The sequence below is a fragment of the Gavialis gangeticus genome, unplaced genomic scaffold (genome assembly GCF_001723915.1).
Source record: "Gavialis gangeticus isolate Ggan-Ray unplaced genomic scaffold, GavGan_comp1, whole genome shotgun sequence".
NCBI classification, from domain to species: Eukaryota; Metazoa; Chordata; order Crocodylia; family Gavialidae; genus Gavialis; species Gavialis gangeticus.
The window spans coordinates 90,991,974-91,007,189 of NW_017728992.1; the positions used below are offsets into that span (position 1 = coordinate 90,991,974).

Sequence of the window (15,216 nt, forward strand, 5' to 3'; positions counted from 1 at the left end):
AGGGCGGCTAGGAGCTGGAACCAACTTCCAAGGGAAGTGGTGCTGGCTCCTACCCTGGCAGTCTTTAAGAAGAGGCTTGATGCCTACCTGGCTGGAGTCATTTGAGCCCAGTTTTTCTCCTGCTCAGGCAGGGGGTCAGACTTGAAGATCTACAAGGTCCTTTCCGACCCTACTTTTAAGATTCTATGATTAGCTTGAATATGTCCCTTCACGTCTTCAGACCAATCCTGTAGTCCACAGGATTAAAAAGAAAAAAAACCCAGTCTTTAAACAAGAAATGCAACAACATGGAATCATAAAATCTTGAACAGGAATAGAAGAACCAATCATTTTATACTGAAACCAACATAAAACCAGAACTATAACACTGGAAGTAAAGTTAGATTTGCTCCAGAATGACCCCCTTTCTGTTCAATAATGAAACTTTATTGACCTTCAACACCATAAAGCAAGAGAAGCAGAAAAGGAAAGTGACAATACTGACATGTCATTCAGGAACTTACATCCTTTTGGCTCCGGCCCTAGTTACCAACAAGTTCAGCACTGCAAAACAAATCTAGGAACCTGGTCTCCAGAGAAATCCATAATCAAGAGTTAAGTACATAAGCTCTGTAGAGGTAAACACCTCAGAAGGGTGATCCAAAATACCTACATTTTGAGCAGGGAGCTGCTTAGAGCCAGCCAACATGAAATACTGAGGACAGAGGAATTCTGATCTCCACAGCTTAGGTAAATCTAGGCTGCAATGGAGGCACCTCCACCTATTTGGACTCACAGCCCACAGTCTACTCATGAAAACAGATGCCTAACAAGTATTCTTGGTAAAAAATTGAATAATTCTTTTTGCAGCAAGAGAAGATGCCACTGTCCCCATTTTATATACTACGCCAATAGGAAGAGTACTTAGCCACAAATTGGGAGACTGAGGTTCTAGGCCATGGGCAAGCAAAATACGGACCGTGGGCAGCATCCAGCCCACAAGCCCACTCTATTCAGCCCATGGAGCCTCTAAAATTTTTAGAAAATTAATTTTTATCTGCCCCTCACTACCTGTCAAAGATGATAGGCAGCCAGCAGCAGCAGGACCCAGCAGGAGCCTGTGACTGAGCAGAAGGGTCAGCCTGACTCCAGCCCACCCCCCTCCCCATCCTAACCTCATCCCCAAACTAGAAGCCTCTGCAGCTTCTGGCCTCGCAACCCTGCCCCCCATCCAAGTGGAAAGTAAGGTAGGATTGGATGGGGAATGGGACCACTGGAACAGCCCATTGGGCCAGGAGCCCCATGGTCCTTCCTGGACCAGGCTGGAAGGTGGGAGAGAAGCAGAGGGAAGGTGCTGCAGCTGTGGGGGTATACAGGGAGTGGCAGGGGCCCTGGGGAGCAGTGCTGCAAGCAGCAGGGGCCATAGGGAGTGGTGGGAGCACGCGCTACTCAGCTGCTCCTCCTCACTGGAGCTGACTTGGCCTGTCCCATCTTGTCCTGAGCAGCATGCAGCAAAGCAGCAGCGGGGCTGGTTTTGCTGTGTGCTGCTCGAGATGGGATGGGACAGGCCTGACCAGGCTGGCACTGGCAAGAAGTGGAGGCCCAGCCAGCTGAGCCAAGTGCAACTCAGGACCAGCTTGGCCTGGCTGAAGCAGCACACAGCTCAGCTGTGCCCTCCCTTACCTCCGCCGGCTGGTCCAAAGCGGCACACAGCTCAGCCACCACTTCTCCCCACCGGTGCCCTCCTGGCTGAGCCCATCCCATCCTGAGTGGCACACAGGGAAGCAGCAGCTGGGCCAGCTTTGCTGCGTGCTGCTTGGGTCGGGATGGGCTGGATGAGCACCAGCAAACAAGTGGCAGCTGAGCTGCATGCTGCTCGGGACCGGCTCAGCCACCGCTTCTCCTCGCCAGTGCCAACTTAGTCGGGCCCATCGTATCCTGAGTGGCACACAGGGAAGCAGCAGCTGGGCTGGCTTTGCTGTGTGCCGTTTGGGACAGGACGGGCCTGGCCAGGTCAGCACCAGTGAGGAGAAGTGGCAGCTGAGCCAGCTGAGCTGTATGCCACTTCCCCACACCACTTGGGACAGGCTAGGCCTGGCCAGGTTGGCACCAAAGAGACAAAGCTGTTGCTGAGCCTGTGCCAAGCAGCATGCGAAGAAGCGGTACATGGATCATCTGGCTCAGCCGCCGCTTCTCCAACCCGGCTGGGCCCGGCCCGTCCCAAGCAGCACACAGCAAAGCTGGCCCAGCCGCTGCTTTCCTGCATGCTTCTCAGGATGTGATGGGCCCGGCTGAGTTGGAACCAGTAAGAAGAAGCAGTGGCTAAACCGTGTGACACATGGGACCGAATGGGCCAGGCTGGCAGTGGTAAGTGCGCAGCTTTGTTCAGCTGTTCCCAGAGCTCTGAGGGCTCCTGCCACAGCCCACGGCACCCCACTCGCGCTGTGCCCAGCGTGCACAGAGGATGAACCAGGAGCCCCACCAAGCTTCGCCTATCCCTCTCTCCCGTCTCTTCTTTCCCTTTTCACCCTCTACAAAATTGTATTTATTGTCACCAGGTTTAAAATGTTTAGAAAACGTGGTATTTACCATAAAAAAATGCTTATGATTATTAACTATATTAATATTCAGTGCATCCTGCCACATATCCCGTCCCCCAGTCTTTTTTGGCATGCCGGCACTCCAGCACCTTACAAGGTAGACACTGTACGCATAGACATTGGTGCTCTGGCCAAAAAATGTTGCCTACCCAACAGACAGCTTACCAAAATTAGTGAAGTGGCCTTCCAGTTGAAATAACTGCCCGCCTCTGTTCTAGGCCCCTCACAGCCTGAGAGATTTACCATATTGCTTCAAACCCCCCAAAAGGTCTCCCCCTCATGGGGGAGAACTTGCAGCCTTCCCCCCACAGCCCCCATGCCTGTGCTTGCCCCCCACCTCCTGTCCCTGTGCCAGCCCCCCTGCAACCTGACCTCCCACCCCCTATACTCTTCCCCCCAACTGTCCTCTCCCCCTTTACCTTCTGCTCCAGCTCAGGTCCCTCTAGCCCTGACCCACCCTGCTAAGCTGTGAGCTGTTGCCACTTCTGCCTAGCCAGGCTAGGCACAACAGAAGGTAAAGGGGCAGTGGGTAGAGAGTGGAGGCAGAGGCAGGCATGGGGAGCACAGAGAGGTAGGGAGTGAGGGGGATAGGCAAGGGAACAAGTGACAGGGGAGTCTAGCCCATAGGGCCAGCAGTGGTGGGGGGGATACAAATTTAAGATGACCCCCCAAAAAAATTCTATATTCTATATATGGAAACTTATCAAATTATAACAATTTTTACATGTACAGAATCTAATTATTGGGGGGTCATCTTAAATTCAGTCCTCTTGAATTCAGGTAAATGTTATGTCAACAGCTATCACTTCCTAAGAGTGCCCTAATCACCAAGATGAATAGGAACCCTCCACCCTGAGAGGCTGGTACACTGCACAACCAAGAATGCAAGCACCATAGTGCATGTACACCAGGCAGTAATGTAACACTGAGTCTGAATCACTCTTTTATAACACATTATATCCTCCTTATTAAATGCCAAATAAGTATGCTATTTATTTCTGCTTACAGCATTTTCAGTAACAATTAAGGTTGGAGTACTCTTTCTAATAACTGTTTCAACTTCTAGAATTATCACCTTAATTCTCATTAAAAACCAGTGGCATCAACTATTTAAGGAAATAAATGGGTGACAAGAAAGTGATTTTTCAAACCCACTACCCCCACACGGATTGAACATTGGAATCTAATGAAAACATTTGCTTCTTCGTGAATGTCTATGGCACTCTAGGAAAAAGTTTTTGACAACTGAAAGTTCAGATATTCACCCAGTTCTCAACTTAAATTCCCTTTTCTGTTGGGTGGGGGGGAAGAACAATCTTGTGCAAAATTACTTACCACAAACAAGGCTCCACCGGCTCCACTGCGCACAACTGTTTTATGCAAGCTGCGGATGTGTCTCACCTACAAATAAATTTTTTACAGAGTATTAAAAATACATGCAAAAATTTATACAATTGCCATACACTGCTTTCAGTAATACCTTTAATTATGGATCAAATACTTACTATCAAATACCAACAAATGAACAATTTGTTTTCTTCCTTGTTCTCTAGTGAAATAATAAGCAACATTCAAAGCTTCTCCTAATATTATTAGGAGAGTATCCTTGTTCATTTAACCCACAGTCATTTCAGGTAAGTTTACGAAGCGAATCCTTTAAATTTGTAAAGCAGAATTTTACACCCACAATTCCCAAACTGTAGTTAACAACTGATGCACATCTCTCATTAGGCCCTGTACTAATAAGATGCCACGCCACTTTCTCTTCCCATCCCCTGCACATGGTGCAGCACAGCAGCCTCTCTCTGCCTTACATACCACATTTCTCTCAGCTCATGAAAAGACAGCCATTGTAAGAAATTGATGTATTTGGACAGCAGGCTCCTTCTCTAAGTGAAATGTATATTCAAGGGACTGAGTTTATGATGACAGCTGGTCTCCTTAGTAGGTCATGGGGTCAGGTTGTAGCCACCTCATCTGTTGGGGCAGGAGGCAGAAAAAAAATTCTCTGAAAGGATAGCTAACTCCCTTTTTCAGGCATGGATATTGTGGATGCTCCTTGACAGGAAATTCTCTTAGCTTTATCAAGTGTATATGGGGAAGAGGTCTCTTCTTCCCCTAGCTGAGATGCATACAGGGAAGTTTAGCTGTGATGAATAGCACTACCATCCTCCAGGATATGTTCACAGTGATGAAGCCCCCTTTTGCTGTGGGATACATAAAGGAGAAGTTCCACTTCCAGGCAGGAAAATGAAAACGTCTGAGGGAAGACCAACTTAGAACAGTCTCCCCCCTATTTACATCACCTTTACAGTTGTAATATATACAAAAAACAGTGGGGGGGGGAAGGGGAAGGGGAGGGCTATGGCCTACAGGATAGTAGCAGTGGTTCACTGATCCAAAAAGTATGGGCACCACTACTTTACAACATAACACAATGTCATCTTCTTGCATGTAAGTGTTCATCAGCCACAGTACATTTTATATAGAATTAACTGCCTTACCACAGGGGTTGACAACCTATGGCCAGTTGGCCAGATCCAGCCCACAGGGCCACTGGATCCATCCTGAAACTAGAAAGCTTTACCCAAGCCATAATGCAGATGGACAGAGGACAACTTTGTCCATGTCACACCATGCTGCAGTCCGGAGCTCCCTGTGGGAGTTCCCTATGCCGTGTTGTGGCTGGCCAACAGAAAGAAACAGCAGCAGTGGCCAGGTCCTAGTACCAGCTCAGCTAGGACTCAGGCTGGATCATTCCAACGTGCTGCCAAAAAAACACTGTTGACCAATGCCTCAAACACATACTTCATATACAAACCTCAGCCACATAAGCTTTAAGACATATGTAGAATGACTACAACCTGATCCTGTAAATCAGGGGTGCTCACCTCTAGCCCACAGGCTACATCTGGCCCACAGTGCCAAGTCATCCAACTCACAGGGCTCCCCACGGGTCCAGAAATTTGGTGGTGAGGGGGCAGTCAAATCTCTAGACCCATGGAGAGCCCCAGGCCCTGCACACTGGATCCAGCACCCAGTCACAACACAAAGGGTCGGGCAGGGGTGGCATATGGCCCCAGACCCCAGGGCTCAATCTGGCATGTTGGGGTGATAAAGCAGGATGGGATGGTGCCAGCCCTACAAGACCCAATCCCAGCACATGGCGTGGGGGGCAGGAGAGGGCAGCACCAGGCCACTGGGACCCAATCCCAGTACACAAGAGGTAGGAAGGGTTGATGCCAGAACACCAGGACCCAACCTGGCATGCAGGGGGTGGCAAGGGACCCCCTAGGGCCCAATATGGCATGCTGATGGGCCCTGTACCACTCATCTGGCCCACAGGGCCCAAAGGTTGAGCACCACTGCTTGCATTTCACAAACTAACAGCTATACAACTGAACGGTCCTTTTGGGCGCTACAGGACTAATCACAAAGCTAAATCCCTGATGCTGCAACAGGATAAACACTGACATACCTAGTGCCCATACAGAGTTTCACTAACTTCAGTGAGTATCCATACTGGCATAAGGATCAGCTTATATATCCAACTGCAAAACAAGAGCAAGCAAGACTGTGTAGCTAACCCTGTTAAAACTACACAAAAGGTATCTCAGTTTGTCTCTCAGACATTCTGACTCAAATTTGAAATGTCTATGTCAAATGCATTTAAGGGGCCTTAAAAAATAAAATAAACACCCAAAACACCTTATTGTCTCACAAGAATGCCTGGTTTTGGATTTCCATTATCTTACTCCATGATCCCATTTGTGGAATTTCAAGTGGGTAAGTTTCAACTTGGCAAAGTTGCAATGGGCCAAAGTCTGAAAATACTGACTTGAAATATGAGCCTCACTACCAGCCTACTACAAAGAAAGTAACTTCTCCTCATAATGTAAAGTATCCATTTAAAAATGAAGTTAGAGGACATAAAAATAGAAAACACAAACAAATTTGAAAGACAACAGATAAGAGAAATAAACGAGCACAAGTCTGAAAAATCAATAGGGTTTTGTTGCCTAACTTAAGTGCTTTTGTAAATCTCAACAGGTGTACTTTTGTAAATGTATTTTGCAAACTTTCATAAACCCACAAACACTGTGATTCCCACCCAAGTGTATTTTTTCTTCCAAAAGGTGAGACCACATAGAGAAGTTTTAAGAAAAAGGCAATGAAAAATAAAAGCAGCAGTAAGAAAACTAAAATATTTTTAAATCACAGCCTACTTTGACCAGGGTGGATTGATTTAAATCAGCAAGCCATAAACCCCAATTTAAATAATTGCTTATCAACTTTCCCCTTGTACATTTTCATTGGTTGATATAATAATTAAAACATGTTGATTTACAACTAAATACAGCTTTTACAGTAGATTTAGTACATGTTTCCTTGATACACAAACCAGATAAGCTATACATTTTTAAATATATAGCTTAAATATTTGGATTGTTAGAAATCCAACATTTTAATAAGCTATAAAATGGTGAAATATATATTACTTATTCACTAAATCATTCACTTTTTGCTCATATTTCTATGAAGCTGCATTAAGATGGCAACTTGAATTTAATTAAAAGACACAAACCAGCATTTCAGATTTATTAAACAAAGTGTTAATGTTTTGGATACAGAAACTTTTTTAAAAAAGATCAAAATATGGTGCAGATTAACAATTAACTAATTTATTAAACACTAATATTATCTGCTATAGCATTAGAAGGATGAACAGTGGTTAGTGAATAATTATTACAAGTCACCCATGGGAAAGGTTTCTAAAATACCTAGGTGAGAGTCATTTGCACGTAAGTTCCTACCTGCCTTATTCTCTTTACATTAGAGTCACTTTTTTTTTTTAACCTAGGCTGTTCTGAAAATTTTTACCCCCTTTCTTTCAAGTTTTCAGAACTCATAATTCTCAAAGGGACCAAGAAAGGCTATTGACTGGAGTACTCAGAACCAGTCAGAAGCAGAGGGTTGGTAGTTACTGAGCGGATGATGCTTGGTTTCCATGAGCTGGAGAATAAGCCTCCAGAACAGACTCAAACATAATTTGAGCGTAGAGCTAGTCAGAGTTCAGGAGTTAATGTGACTATCAGGATGTGCTCACTTGATAATCCTGATCAAAGAGTGCACAGGACGGTGTCTGCGGGAGTCAGAGGCTAGGTTCCAACACCTGTGATGACTTTGCTTACCTTTTGCCACCAATAGTATAAGCCCTGTATCCCCTAACAGGGTCAAGCCCCTAATATATGAAATACTGTTCCATATTTTTAAAGGTTTACCTCAAAAGTTAGATCCCCCCCTTCACCCCTTTTCTTATGTAGAAGAAAAATCAGCTTTTAACCCTCAAGTTTTCAGTACAAGCTCATTGATTCAATATATTATTTAAATTATTTTAACAGATTATACTAAATTTATATTTTAGCTTATGCTGTATTAAAATCAAATTTAATTTTAGGCTCATTTATTTTTAAAGAGGAATATTACAGTTAAATTACAGTTTAAATAAAAATAATACATTTTAAAATTTTAAAAATCTTTTTTAAAAATCATTGATTTTTATCCACGAAGTCTGACACACAAAAGGAAAATATTGATAATGGCAAGAATTAAAAAACTCTTTTTTTCCCTCCTAGTCACATTTGGACAAATCCAAGAATCTTTTCCTAAAGTCCTTGTAGTAGCCCAAGATAAATGTTAAAGCACTGATTCCATCAAAGCAAGACACTTTCTATTTCAAAACACAGACAACAATCCTATACCTCAATGATTTTAAGGTAATACATAGGAAGAAAATAAATTTTATGATGTTAAATCTGCTGAAGTTCAAAGGCAACCAAGTGGAATTAACCAACAGGTTTCCTATATGAGAAGCCAGTACAAGCATACATTCTCAATCATTCTTATAGAAAAGCCAAAGGTCTATGCCACAAAGCAAAAGCGTAAATATGCCAGATGAACAGAAATCTCTCTCAAGAGATATACAAACCATAGACATAAGTGATCAAAAATACAATACCAAAAGAAAGCCACAAATGCTTGCATGCATGCAAGCCACATTTATCAGTGACGTTACTGGCTACAGCAGCCAAAAAAAGCCTATTGCCAATAATGTTCATTTTCCTTTCATCTGATACACCACCAATATATTGGTGCACCTCTAATATCATTTATGTTAAATGCAAGCTATACAAGCAGGAACTTCCTGACAATATTCTATATATATTGTCTAATAACTGAACCAGACAAAACAAGCTGTACTTAGGCAGTCACTACATGATAGCCAGCTTTTAACAGCAGTAGCCTCTTCTGCACATACAAAGAGAATATTTTCATGTCAATTTATTCAGCTAGTTCCATTCATTGACAAGTTCACTCTAAGTTAAGAAACACAACAGGCTTTAAAAATCAGGAAAGCTTGTTTTCCCCTCTCAATCTGTAAATAAAAACAAGGGGAGAGGATAAAAATCTATTAACTCAAAAATGTTGGGGGACAGTGCCCTGAAAAAAATTTCTGATCGGTTCTCTCCTTATGGACTCTGTTTCTTTTGCCTAATGCATCAATTAGCTTTAACCCTCATCCATTCTCATGAAATCATAAAGGTTGTTGTTCTCATAAGGTAACTTGTTACCCTGCAATTCAACATTGTTGGTCTCATAGGGTAACTTGTTACCCCAGCCACATGAACAAAATGGAACCAGTGACAGTATAAACGTACCAAAAACTATTTATTACACATACAGGTTGTTTGAAAGAGTATTTATGAGTATTTAAACCCAAAACATCATTTAACTAGAACTATGAACCAAATTTAAAAACTTTTCTGGAGTTTCAAAACGTGGATGAACAATTTCCTAAGTCTGCAGTTCACCCTGTTTTCAAACTAACAATTATTTCCAAAAACATTTTGGAAAAACCATTTCCTAACTGCTTTAACTAAATATTGCATTCCTCACAAAGCAGCAGTGATGTACTGCGGTGCACACAAGCAAATCGTTTACAATCTTCACATCATTTCCAGGTTTTGCGGTCATCTGTCCTTGGACAAAAAGTGCAACGTCCACTCATGCTTACAGAAGGTTCTACTTGGGTGCGTTGTGGCAATTTGTAATTTAAGGCAGTCATACCAGACTTGACGGATTTAAGAGATTACATGTATCCATCATTCTTTGTTTGATTTGTCCATCAGTCAACTGTTCTCCAAGCTTCTGCAAAAAAAGGGGCCATCTTCTTAAAGGTGATCTTTGCTTCCAGTTTGCATTGTGGCCTAGCCAAATGATGAGGCTGGCAATGGCAGCCACATTCAGCATGTTGAAAAACAGTGTCATTGGCCATCTGTTGATTTTCCATCTGCAGGTAGTCATACAGACTAAGTGGTCAAGGTTATCCACCACCCCACCCTTGTTTTTATTTTAGTCGTGGAAGATGTCCGGCTTTCTTTGCTCGCCACTTACTGACAGGTCATGGTGCATACTTGACAGCATCAGCACAACTTTGGACTTCTTTGGAATATAGGAAACTAGGGCAAGTTCCCCATCAAAAGCAAAATTGGATGAAAAAGTTTCCCTTCTTCGATTTGCCTGCGTTTCACTTGGGATATCGGCCTTGTTTTTCCGAATCGTACCCACATAGGTCAAGTCCTGCTGTAACAGTCTTTCTGCCAGGTCAGTATTTGTGAAGAAATTGTCAGCCACAATATTCCTTCCCATCTTGTATCAGGAATGAACCAGTTTTCAACAACCTGGGTACCAAGATTACCTTGGTGTGGAGCTTCTGGTTGCTTGGCCAGGCAGATGTCTCCAGAGAGGGAGAATGATGTTGGCTGCATCACAGCACCACCAAATTTTCAAGCCATATTTGGCAGGATCACTGGGCATATACTGTCTGAAGGGACAGCAACCCCTGAATGCAATGAGCTGCTTATCAACCGTCAGGTGTATTCCTGGAATATACCATTTCCTGAGCTGCACCACAAATTGTGTCCAAATATCTCTGAAGGCAGCAAGTTTGTTCACAGCTCCCCTTTCCTCACGTCAGTTTGTTATCAAATCTCAGGTAGTCGGTGATTTGATGGAATCATTTTAAACTCATGGCGGCAGGGAAGCAAGGATGCCCAGCGCGTTGCTCCCACAACTCCTCCAGTGCCCCGTGACCACTGTGGTATAGACCAGCAGTCTCCGAATTTTTTTGATCACACAACCCTATCAGTAAAAAATTTCTGAGCACAGCCCCCCAATATCTGTATATTTATATTCGCGCACCCCTATCAGTAAAAAATTTTTGAGCACGCACCCCCAATATATGTATATTTATTTATTTATAAATTATATACATGTACTACTGTACTAATATATTATGTACATTATAAAACATACACAAAAAATAGAAATTAAATCGTCATTGTTTTTACCTCGTAATGTGTCTGATGAAGAGCTTATACTAGGAGTAGGAGAAGTGTCAGCTCAGCCATTTTCTTGTTGTTTGCTTGTGCTCGCATTAAAGGCTCAGATCAAGTGTATTATCTTGAATCCGCGGTTTCTTTGCAGGAATCTTTTTAAGCCACTTGTCTATTTTGTGAGGGTTAGTTTAGTTAAAACTAGATAATATAAATCTGTAAATCCACTTAACCAGGCACACGTAAACTACAATTCATCGCAATACACTGAAAACGAATGAACACTTGTTCCCTCAGGATACCTCACATACCGTACGTGACGTGACCGTCCGACATACGGACTGAGTGAGGGCACCAGTGTCAATCTGTATATTAAATATTAGTAAAGCTTAATTTCTTTCTTATTTTTTTAAATAAAAAATAAATAAAAATACAAGTTCTAATATTTTCTTTGCACACCCCCTGGGATCGTCTCACACACCCCATTTTGGAGACCACTGGTATAGATCACTCAGCAGTAGGAGGCCAATGTAGGCTTTCAGCTCCTTTCTATTTTCAGGATGGCTATGATTCCACTCCCTGAATCTTCTTTCTGCTTCTCTGTTTGTTTTTCTTATAACAACAGTCAGGATATCTTGTGAGACAAACAGGTGTAACGTTTCCACCACTGTGTCTTTATTACTTTCTCTTGTTGGCCCAGCACTTCCATGGACTATATCCTTGGCTGTTCTCCAATGATGTATTAGCTATGGACTTTTTTTCCACACACTGCTATTGCTTCCTCTAAAGGTACCATCATTTGCCATGTTTTCTGAGGGTGGTGGCAGTAATTCTGCTCAACATCCTGCTGCAGGTCTTCTCAGTCTTCCATGGCAGCCCTGGGCTAGTCCTCTTTCCTTTCCCACTGGAAGTGTTGACATCACTTCTACTTCTAGCATCAATTCCTCCTCATATGAGCTGAATGAAACTTCCATAGACATATGGTTTTCTTGCTCTGAACAATCTCCCATGTCTGAAATCAAGTCAGCATCCTCACTGTCTTGGGATAAGATTTCACCAGTGGATGTGTTGCTGTCATCCCCAGTTACCTGTGCAAGACAGGCTTCAGCATTAAACATACACTGCTGTCTCATACTGGACCTCAGAAAAAAAAGAAAAAATTGATTACTGCTGAATGCATATAAATAACAGTCAAAGACAAGCCTGTTCCAAAAGCAATCACAAAAGCAATGCTGTGCTGTCACAGAAGCAATTCCACCCTACCTTATGGCAGTGCAGGTAGTACCCTCTCCTCCTGGGCACAGAAGCCAGAGACCAGCATCCACCCTTTGCAAGCAAGCCAAACCGGGGTGGATGCTGTTTGGAAACCACCCATGCAGGGGCTTATTGAGAGCAGGTAAAACAGGAATGGTGGGGGGTGTCAAGACCTTACCATTGAAGAGGACTCCATAGTGTACGCTGTATTGCATTACGATGTTGTTCTATTTCTTCTCTGCTGTCCCTTTGCTTCTTGTCCTCATTTCCAACAAAGGCAGGGCAAACTAGCTTGTATGTTATAACAGGGGCAGGTGAGACAGAGAGTTTTGCCATGAGAAAAGAGATCAGAGGTGGATTTGGGTGTGACAAAGAGTTTGGGGTTTTTTGGCAAAGGGCAGGGTGTTTTGATGATCTTGAAGCCTGTAAACAAAGTGGTTAGCAAAAGGGATTACCACATCTGCAAGAGCAGAGTGGAGGATGGGCATCCATTAGTTACCATGGATACCCCAAGTATACATGAATGAGGTATGAATGAATGCTGACCTTTCAGAAGCATCCACCCAGTGTGGCCAAACAGGTCTAGGTCTATTATTTATACAGATGTTGCACTAGGGTAACCACTGGCAACGTGTAAGGGGTACACAGGTGCACATGCACCCCCTGAGCATGGCAGTGCACCCCCTGCGACACTGCTCGTGGCATCTACAGGTGGTCACCGCTCACCCCCACCAACAATGTCTGTGGGTGGTCGCCACCCTCCCCCGCTGCAGCTGCCTGTGGGAGCTCCCTGCTTGCCGCCTCCACGATCCCGCCACTGACAGCGCTGCCACCACCTGCAGGAGCTCACCATGCCCCCCCAGCCCTGGGGGCACACAGCATTCATGGGGGTAACAAGTTACCCCAATGCATTATCTTGGGCTTGGGGTAAGTTGTTACCCCACATGGAAAAACACATTCACACCTGAGGTAACATGTTACCCTAGGCAGTTTTTCATCCACCAAGAGCAAGCCATTCATGTAAGCTGGCTGTTCTCTGGGAATACTGTGCACTGTGGTGCCAGTGACAGTGTTCTAAAAAGAATTTTTTTTTTAGAATCAATTAACTTTAAGATACTGCACAAAATATGCAGCTGGGGTAGGAAATTGCCCCATGGGAACATATGGAGGTTAAATTCTAGGTAAATTCTGATAAACATTTTTTCACGCATATCCAAGACACACAAGGTTATTTATATACAACTCTCCAGTGAATTCCAGTGTCCAGCCACAAATGAAAACTTAAAATGAGAAGCAAGTCATACACCATTTATGATATGGGAAAAATATAACATAGCAAAAATTAACAAACCAAATAAAAGAAACTAAAGCAAAAAAGAGCTACATAATTCTTTATATCACACTATCTAGCTCTTACAACACACACAGCCCTAAAAACATAGACATTTAATCATTGGGAAAGCAGGGTTGAAAGAGACCTCAGGAGGTCAACTGGTCCAACCCCCCCAAAGCAGGACCATCCCCAATTAGATCATCCCAGCCAAGGCTCTGTCTAGCCAGGTCTTAAAAACCTCCAAGGGTAGAGATTCCACAACCTCTCTGGATAACCTGTTCCAGTGCTTCACCACCCTCCTAGTGAGAAAGTTTTTCCTAATATCCAACTTAAACCTCACTTGCTGTAACTTGACACCATTGCTCCTTGTTCTGTCAACCGCCACCACTGAAAACAGTCTAGCTCCATCCTCTTTCGAACCTTCCTTCAATAGTTGAAGGCTGCTATTAAATCCCACCTCAGTCATGTCTTCTGCAGACTAAATAAGCCCAGTTCCCTCAGCCTTTCATCAGAAGTCATATGTCCCCAGCCCCCAAACCATTTTTGCTGCTGTCCCCTGGACTAGCTCCAACTTGTCCACGTCCTTTGGGGGGGGGACTGAACACAAATGTGGCCTCACCAGTGCTGAACAGAGAAAAATAATCACTTCCCATGACCTGCTGGTAACACACTTAAACATTAGCTGGAATCATAGAAAAATGAGGGTTGGAAGGGCCATTTAATCCAACCGCTGCTCAAAGCAGGACCATCCCCAACTAGATCATCCCAGCTGTGGCTTTGTGCACCTGGGCCTAAAAACCTCCTACAGCTCTAGGACATCCTGACAAGGAAAAAGTAGTAATTCCTGCAGAGTTGTTTGTTGTTGTTTTTTTAATCCCCAAAACCACTGACCACTAACAAAAAAAAGGAAATGTTAAAAAAAACAAGCCAGAGTTCAAAACAAATCAAGGTTTTCCACCATGGGCATCAAACCCAGCAGGGGGCCCACCTTTTTGACAAGTGTGTCACCCATAGAGGGCCACTCCGCTCCCCCGCCAGTGCTGGATTTGACCCTCTGCCACCAGCTCCCGCCCCGACGTGCTGCCCTCCTTCCCGCCCAGACCTACAGGCGGCGCAGAGCCCCGAGGTGGGAGGGAGGGAGGGAGGGACGGAGGCAGACACCCCCGCGCCCTTGCCGGCCTCCCCGGGCTTCCCTTACCGAGAAGGAGGCAGCGGCCCGCACCGCCGCTGACAACAACATGGCGCTAACAGCAACGACCCCCGAGCCGGGAACAAGGAGAGAAGCGGTTGGCGCATGCGCGTACACGCCCCCAGCGGCACCTGCGTGCGTGCGTGGGTGCGTACGTGCGCGGCCCCGCGCAGGCGGGCGCGCGGTGCTCTCTCCGCGCCCCGCCGGGAGGGGGCGCGCGGGTGGCGGTTCCTCAGTCACAGCGTCAGTGACGTGAGGCCAAGCAGCTGACAGACGCGCCTGCTGCGGGGGAGCTGCTTGTGAGGTCCTGGCGCCTACGAGCCCGTCGTAACCTAGCAACGCCTCCCCACCCCCCCGCCGCCTGGGGGCTTTGCAGGAGCCCGTTAGGGAGGGAGCGGGTGAGGAAGGCGGCACCTGCGGGACGGAGGTGGCTCAGTCAGTGCCTCGTAAGCTCGGGGACAGTCT

General features: G+C 44.8%; 1 protein-coding gene across 1 annotated transcript in view; it reads right to left on the reverse strand.

Annotated features, from left to right (window-relative positions):
- Positions 1–14,845, reverse strand: part of NDUFV2 (NADH:ubiquinone oxidoreductase core subunit V2) — a 60,701-nt gene extending 45,856 nt beyond the window's left edge. Inside the window, exons 1-2 of the mRNA XM_019525450.1 lie at positions 14,761–14,845; positions 3,915–3,980 (exon numbers count right to left, since the gene is read on the reverse strand). Of these exons, the coding sequence (XP_019380995.1) occupies positions 3,915–3,980; positions 14,761–14,802 (108 nt within the window). The 5' untranslated portion in view covers positions 14,803–14,845. The remainder of the gene's footprint in view (positions 1–3,914; positions 3,981–14,760) is intronic.
- Between the last annotated feature and the right edge of the window lie 371 nt (positions 14,846–15,216).